Raw genomic sequence first — 7,961 nt, 5'->3', positions numbered from 1 at the left:
ATCTTTCTTTCCATCCATCTACTACAAGTGGGACACCTGAACAAACTAGTGCAATGATGAAGTAACTTCTGGTGTGGAATATATGTGCAACAAGAAAGATGATGATGTGGCAAAGTCAGATACAGCACTGCATCAATATTTTAGATGTCTCCACATATTTTTTTTTTCTCGTCTGCTATTTTGATTGATTTTTTTTCTTTTTCATGACATGGTCTCCCTCGAGCTTTTCTTTACATTTTAGTCAAGTGAAGAATATCAGTATTGATAATACACTTGATAGTCATAGTTTATTGCTTGCTTAACCATTTGAGTTGTTTTTTTTTTAAATCTCCATTTTTATTATTGTAGGTGCAAACATTAAACAGCAACATAACATTATTTTTTTTCTTTTATAGTCTTGCCTAAAAATAAAAGCCTCACTTATCCAAATAAATTGTTAATATAGACTATTCTTTTTAAGCACAAACTATTTCAAATGAATTGAGGCATTTTTCATGCAAAAAAATATATTTGTATTGTGTCGTGGATTTATAAACCAGAGCTGGATTGAAACAGCAGCAAACACCAGTTAAAACATGCACACAGTCTCAAAGTCCGAGCTAATCAAAACAAACTATTACTGCAATAAATCACTCATCCACAGTGCATAAATAGTCGTTCTATATTTTTCTGACCACAATGACAAAAAAGGCATTTCAAAAAGTTGCACACAGAGAGGTACAAACGCTGCCAGTCCCCCAATTAGCAGAACAAATTGGTTCCCCACTAAATCTTTCACCAGTTGCAAAGTCTCCGCTCCTCCAGACGCGCTCCCTCGCTCATCGCGCGCGCTCCCGATACGACGCTCGCCTCCGAGAGCGCTCCGCGTCAGGGAGATAACGTAGCGGGGGTCTGCGGGACTTCCACAATGGGAGGAGTATGACATCTATTCCGAGCCCTGCCCACTAACTGCATAATATATAAGGTGGAGGGAGGCACAGTCAGCCACTCAAACCTTAAATCATTTGCAAAATATAAACTTTTGCCAAACTCATTCATAGAAAACTGACTGGCATTTTTAGGAACTTTTCTCTTCAGAATTTCATCTGATTTGGTCAAAAAAGATTCATTTTTGCTTTAACTTAAAAAAAAATAGTTTCTTAATATACTTTGAGACAAAGAAGTTCTTTTTTGAAGCAGTGTCCCAATTATTTGTCTCCATGGCAGTGGACCCTGACTTTGCTGTGAAGAGCAGCAGCATCATGCGAGAGTGGAGTGGAGAGGTCCAGCCAGCTCTTGTTGCATCTTTTATCTTCCTCTTCTGCCTGGAAGCCTGCCTCTGGTTCAGAAACTTGAGACTCAAGAGAAGACTGCCGGGACCCTTCGCCTGGCCCGTTGTGGGCAATGCCATGCAGCTGGGCCAGATGCCTCACATCACCTTTGCCAAACTGGCCAAAAAATATGGTAACGTGTACCAGATAAGACTCGGTTGCAGTGACATTGTGGTGCTGAACGGCGACAGGGCCATACGTCAGGCTTTGATACAGCACAGCAAAGAGTTTGCCGGCAGACCAAACTTTCCCTCCTTCCAGATGATCTCAGGGGGGAGAAGCCTGACGTTCACTAATTACAGCAAAGAGTGGAAGGCGCATCGGAAAATTGCCCAGTCCAGCTTGAGAGCGTTCTCCTCTGCAAACAGTCAGACGAAAAAAGCCTTTGAGCAGCACGTTATGGCTGAGGCGATGGAACTGGTGCAGGCATTTTTGAGACACAGCACAGATGGACAATATTTTAACCCGTCTCATGAGTTCACAGTAGCTGCCGCTAACGTCTTGTGCGCACTTTGCTTCGGGAGGCGATACGGGCACGACGATGTGGAGTTCAGGACCATGTTGACGAGGCTGGACAAGTTTGGTGAGACGGTCGGTGCGGGAAGCTTGGTCGATGTCATGCCCTGGCTCCAATCCTTCCCCAACCCGGTCCGAAGTCTCTACGAGAACTTTAAGAATCTCAACGAGGAGTTCTTCGCCTATGTGACAGATAAAGTGGTGCAGCACAGAGAGTCCTTCGATCCAGATGTGACCCGGGACATGAGCGACGCCATCATCAACGTGATCGAGCACGGAGACGAGAGCGGCTTGACGAAAGAGTTCGTAGAAGCCACGGTGACCGATCTGATTGGAGCGGGCCAAGACACGGTATCCACCATCATGCAGTGGATCGTGCTACTGCTGGTCAAATACCCCGAGGAGCAAGCTAAGCTCCATGATCTCATCGACAAAGTGGTGGGTCCGGACAGACTGCCCTCAACCGAGGACCGAAGCAGGTTGGCATACCTGGACGCCTTCATCTACGAGGTCATGCGCTTCACCAGCTTTGTCCCCATCACCATCCCTCACTCCACCACCTCAGACGTCACCATCGAAGGTCTCAGCATCCCCAAAGACACGGTGGTCTTCATCAACCAGTGGTCCGTCAACCACGACCCCCTGAAATGGAAGGATCCGCATATCTTCAACCCCTCTCGCTTCCTGGGTGAAAACGGAGCCCTCGATAAGGACGTCGTCAACAGCGTTATGATTTTTTCAATAGGTAAGCGGCGATGTATCGGTGACCAGATTGCCAAGGTCGAAGTGTTTTTATTCACGGCCGTCTTGTTGCACCAATGTGGCTTAGAGAGCAACCCTTCTCATCCCGTCAGCCAGGATTGCTCTTACGGGCTGTCGCTGAAGCCCCTCACATACTATGTCACCGCCAAGCTTCGAGGAAAGTTACTTGGCTTGGTTTCTCCAGCGTAAACTGCATGTATCAACAATGTGACTCAAGGCCAGCAGCGACTTCCCCAAACTTCCCCACCAATGACATCTAACAGCCCGTACTAGCATATCTGCACAAAGTCTTATTGTATAATTTAATGTATTTAAACGTGCATTGGGAGTGTGATGTCAAATCTATCATTTGTGAATGTTGGAATTCAGGTCAGTGGACTTTTGGCATCAATGCGAGAGGGTAAAAAGGTTCTCCTAATTTTTCAGACAGTATAAAGAGAATATTAAGAGGTTTTTTTTTTGCATGAACTTATAGGATGAGCACAGGGGCATTTACCAACTTTGAATGGCCATTTAAACTAATATTGTAATGTAATAAATGCTTGTGAATGTTATGGTCACGAGTTGACTCACTGTTTTCATTCATGATCTTATAATATGAGAATATATTTAACCTTTTTCACATTGTGCTTTTACAATGTGCTTTTTTTTATACATTATGGGTAACATAGTAAATGTAAGAAGAAATGTTATCTGTCTACTATCATCTACTGTATTCAAAGCATGTGAAGACATAAAATGGGATGATGAAAGGGAACTTGGAAGTGAAGAGGAAGTCTTTTATCAACATCCATCAGCGAAAATGTGCACAAACCTTTGTGCAGCCAGTGTTCCCCGAGCAGCGTTTGCCAAACAGCGCTCCCACAAATACACACAACACAGATGTGCGCCATGTTTCTTTCCCCCATGAGGCATTATCATGACTGTTTGTTTACAACATTTTCAAAGCTACACGGATGTTCCTGCACCGTCTTAGGCCTGCACGCTCAGCGCATGTCTACCTTCTCCAGGAGCATCATGATGGTTTTAAATGATGACAAGAATAAGCTGTATCTGAAATGAATACTGATAATAATGGTAAATAAAAATACTGAATGTTTTCTGTGTCTGGATTTAATTTCATGTTATTCTTTTTAATGAGATAAAGTCCCAACTGTGCAAAGTCGCACGCTGTATTATGTGGGTCATACTGCAAAACATGTGGCAGCAAAATGATGCCACCATTGTCTATTTGTCATTAAACATTGTTTTTTAAGTGAAACAAACCTTTATTTATGGCTGCGTAGAATCAGACCACAATAACTTTTAAGTCTTTGTTGCACAAGTACTCACATGCACACATGCTCAATCAAGACTCTGTTTGGAATTAGCACAAAAAAATGGCAAGACTGTTTTGGATTGACCATTGTATTACAAAGCACCATGAGACAGCAAGTAGTTTGATATTTAAATCTTAAAACTTTAAACATTTTATAGATGACGTAGTATCCAGAGGGCGATAATAAACCTTTTTGCTAATAACATAAAAAGTTTGGAGGAAAGCAGTTATTGTAAACGATAAGGCCACCTGTATAAAAAAAAAATTATCGACTATATTTTGTTGTTCCACGCAACCTATTTTTTGTTCATATGATAAAACAGATTTTTTTAGCAACATGGCTTATAAAGTATCTCCTGCTTAGCAGCACCCCGACAAGGGATGCTGCCGGAAGGAGGCCTGAGTGGGACTAAGGTCTCCAAACTGTGGTCAAAAAAGGGAGGGGAGTAAAAAAATAAGTGGCGGACCCCTCCCACCATAGGGATACATATAAGTGAAGGCTTGAATCTGCTTGCTTCTCAAGTGGTCATCTGAAGACGAGTCACACCGCAGCGAACTGGAGAGTGTGAGTGCCGCTTTTATTTGGTCTGATCATGAATGACCAAGCACAAGAAAGGCCTCGGTTGTGACTTTATTGACTAAAGGAGAACCTCCGAGAATTATTTCGTTTTAAGTGAGACGACAGACGACCCAATGGCTCACATGGACGCTGAGTTAACTCTGAACGGCGTTGCTCGAGAGTGGAGTGGACAGCTCCAGCCTGCTCTGGTTGCAACTTTTTTTTTCCTTATCTTCTTGGAGGTCGGTTTATGGGCGAGGAACCTAAGGCTCAAGAGAAGACTGCCGGGACCCTTCGCTTGGCCCTTGGTGGGCAACGCCATGCAGCTGGGCCAGATGCCTCACATCACCTTCGCCAAACTGGCCGAAAAATATGGTAACGTGTACCAGATAAGACTCGGTTGCAGTGACATTGTGGTCTTGAATGGCGACAGGGCCATACGTCAAGCGCTGATTCAGCACGGCAGGGAGTTTGCAGGCAGGCCAAACTTTGTGTCTTTTCAGTATGTGTCGGGAGGGAAAAGCTTGACTTTCAGCAGTTACAGCAAAGAGTGGAAGATGCACAGGAAAATTGCTCAATCCACCATCAGAGCGTTCTCATCTGCCAACAGCCAAACCAAAAAAGCTTTTGAGTGGCAAATTGCAGCCGAAGCTCAAGAACTGGTTGATATTCTCCTTAAGCTCGGATCTCAGGGTCATTATTTCAACCCTTCCCATGAGCTAACAGTAGCTGCAGCTAATGTGATTTGTGCCCTGTGCTTCGGAAAACGTTACGGACACGATGATGCTGAGTTCAGAGCCTTGTTACAGAGAGTTAATGACTTTGGACAGACGGTTGGAGCTGGCAGCTTAGTGGATGTGATGCCGTGGCTTCAGTCTTTCCCAAATCCCGTCCGCAGTGTGTTCAAGAATTTCAAATACTTGAACAAGGAGTTCTTCAAGTTTGTTCAGGGCAAAGTTGAAGAGCACAGGGAGACCTTCGATCCTGAGGTAACCCGGGATATGAGCGACGCCATTCTCGGGGTCATTGCCAAGACTGAGGGTGAAGAGGGACTCACCCAGGGCTACACTGAGGGGACAGTTTCAGATCTCATTGGTGCAGGTCTGGATACTGTTTCCACTGCTCTTGACTGGATACTCCTCCTTCTTGTGAAACACCCTGAAATTCAAACGAGACTCCACCAGTTGGTGGACAGGGTGGTGGGGCCCAACAGACTCCCCTCTGTGGAGGACAGAGGTGAGCTGGCCTATCTTGATGCCTTCATCTATGAAACAATGCGGTTCAGCAGTTTCGTGCCCGTCACCATCCCCCACTCTACCACCTCAGATGTTACGATCGAAGGTTTTCGCATTCCAAAAGACACGGTGGTCTTCATCAATCAGTGGTCCATCAATCACGACCCCCTGACGTGGAAGGACCCGCAGACCTTTGACCCCTCACGCTTCCTTGACGACAATGGCTCCCTAGACAAGGACCTCACCAATAACGTTATGATCTTCTCGGCAGGGAAGAGACGTTGCATCGGTGACCAGATTGCCAAAGTAGAGATTTTCTTGTTCTTTGCGATCCTCCTTCAACAATGTCACTTCGAAAAATGTCCCGACAAAGACCTCTCCCTAAATTGCGCCTACGGTTTAACGCTGAGGCCTTTGGATTTCAAAATCACTGCCAAACCCCGGCGAGAGACAATCGACACAGAAGATGGCAAAAAAGTATAAGCTAAGAATTTATCACTTATTCTACTGAGAACTTTTATGTACCAAGCATTGATTGTTTTACAACAGACTATGTACACTTCACATTTTAAATCAGAACAAAGTTGTTACAGTTTATGCTTTAGGATAGTTTATGGTTTTACTGTAGTATTACATTTATTTTATATCCATATTTCACTGTCATAAAGTATGTGAAAGGACACGTGAAGTAAACCTACATGTAATTGATAGAATTGATACTGTGTCTATATATTGGTTTTATATACCTACGTATGTGTACAGCCCAGACATATCCCTGGTCACTTTATTAGGTACACCTGTACATTACAATGGAATGAAATCTGCACAATAAATACACTTATTATTATTTAGGTTGTAGTTTTGTCACTTAATGTAGCAAAATGGTTTAGCCAGTCTGAGACATCATGCCTCTAACAGTTCTCACTGAGTTGTGTTATGTTTATTAACATAGATTTATTTTTAGATGTAAGTGTACCTAATTTTATGACAAAATATTTTGTTTTATTTGTACAGTTTTCTATTTGTACAATTAGGAAATCCCACATTACCTGAGTAAAGAGCAGCGTATGCTGTTTATAAACAGCAATTTCTTATAATAAACCTGACAAATATGTATTCTGGAGTGTGACTAAAACATCGCAGGTAAAATAAACATCTCCGCTAACTTACAAGTGAAAGTGTGGTGTGTCAGTGGGGGCAGCCAGATTGAAAAAAAGGAAAAGAAAAGTCCGGTGCGGTCAAAGACATAATAATAGCACCTTATGTCTGCTCTCTATTGTTTTGAAAGATTTATATGTGTTACTGGCCCATGTCGCTCCTGCTCTGAACTCGTACCAAGCAAACCGTGACTCACTACATCAGCCACTCATTAATGTTTAACACGGGTCTCTCAGTGCATTTTTTTTTTTTTTTTTCGGTCTTATCCAGTAAATTGAGAGCAGACAAGTCGATACAGTGACTTTTATATTCTTGGAAAGAAAAAAAGTATTTCAGTAATTGTGGAAGGAAGGCTGCCTGAATAATGTGACAAATAGAGGACAGGCAGTCCAGTCCCAAGACTTTTAAAAAACAATAAATCAACTTAAGGTTCTGTGACAAGTAACTACTCCATCCTTGATTGGCTCCCAGTTTGGGAATGTTGAAAATTTATTGAGTACAACTAAAATTACTTTTGGCTGACTTTTGTAGTTTTGATTCTAGTGGAGAACTACTTCCCAAATTCAGACACGAAAATCATGTCTGTTTTAACATTAGATCAATTTATTAAAAAGAAGTTTAATTAAGTTGTAAATTTCATTTTGTGTAATATTTTCCATTATAGGTAGAACAACTTCACCATGATTGTGATTTCTCCTCTACAGAAGGTATTAGAAAATCCAGATAGTGGCCGAATATAATGTTGATTGTGCCTTTCTTGCTTCTTAGATTCTACTTTAAGGTGACAATGCTAATGACACTTCCCACTCTTGCCCAATACCATTCCTATATCTCAGGCATGCCACAAAAAGTCCACAAATAAAGCTTCTTCCTGTTGACTGAGGTGCTGACAGATTTCATTTCACTTTTCCTTGTCCCGGAAAACCCCCAAACCACCACCCTCTATTCCAAATAAGTGCAGTAGATCAATATTAGTTAGTCTTATCATCGTCATCATAATTTGGATTAGAGTTTTTTTTACTTGGTGCCAAATCTACTCGCAGGAGTAGCAAGCTTGTTTTTACTGACATGTCCTCTATAAGCTCTCTCCATCACGTTCTCGC

At 42.6% G+C, this 7,961-nt stretch overlaps 2 protein-coding genes across 2 annotated transcripts; both read left to right on the top strand.

The window, feature by feature from the left end:
* The first annotated feature begins 975 nt into the window (after nt 1-975).
* On the top strand, nt 976-3,688 carry LOC119116319 (cytochrome P450 1B1-like). The gene has a single exon (XM_037241617.1). The coding sequence runs from the start codon at nt 1,200-1,202 to the stop codon at nt 2,775-2,777; it is 1,578 nt and encodes a 525-aa protein (XP_037097512.1). The 5' UTR covers nt 976-1,199; the 3' UTR covers nt 2,778-3,688.
* Nucleotides 3,689-4,411: 723 nt separating this feature from the next.
* LOC119116318 (cytochrome P450 1B1-like) lies at nt 4,412-7,740 on the top strand. Its single transcript, XM_037241616.1, has one exon. The coding sequence runs from the start codon at nt 4,600-4,602 to the stop codon at nt 6,181-6,183; it is 1,584 nt and encodes a 527-aa protein (XP_037097511.1). The 5' UTR covers nt 4,412-4,599; the 3' UTR covers nt 6,184-7,740.
* Nucleotides 7,741-7,961: the final 221 nt, after the last annotated feature.

Source organism: Syngnathus acus, chromosome 22, assembly GCF_901709675.1.
Source record: "Syngnathus acus chromosome 22, fSynAcu1.2, whole genome shotgun sequence".
In the NCBI taxonomy this organism is placed as follows: Eukaryota; Metazoa; Chordata; class Actinopteri; order Syngnathiformes; family Syngnathidae; genus Syngnathus; species Syngnathus acus.
This window is presented reverse-complemented; position numbering and strand designations above follow the sequence as displayed.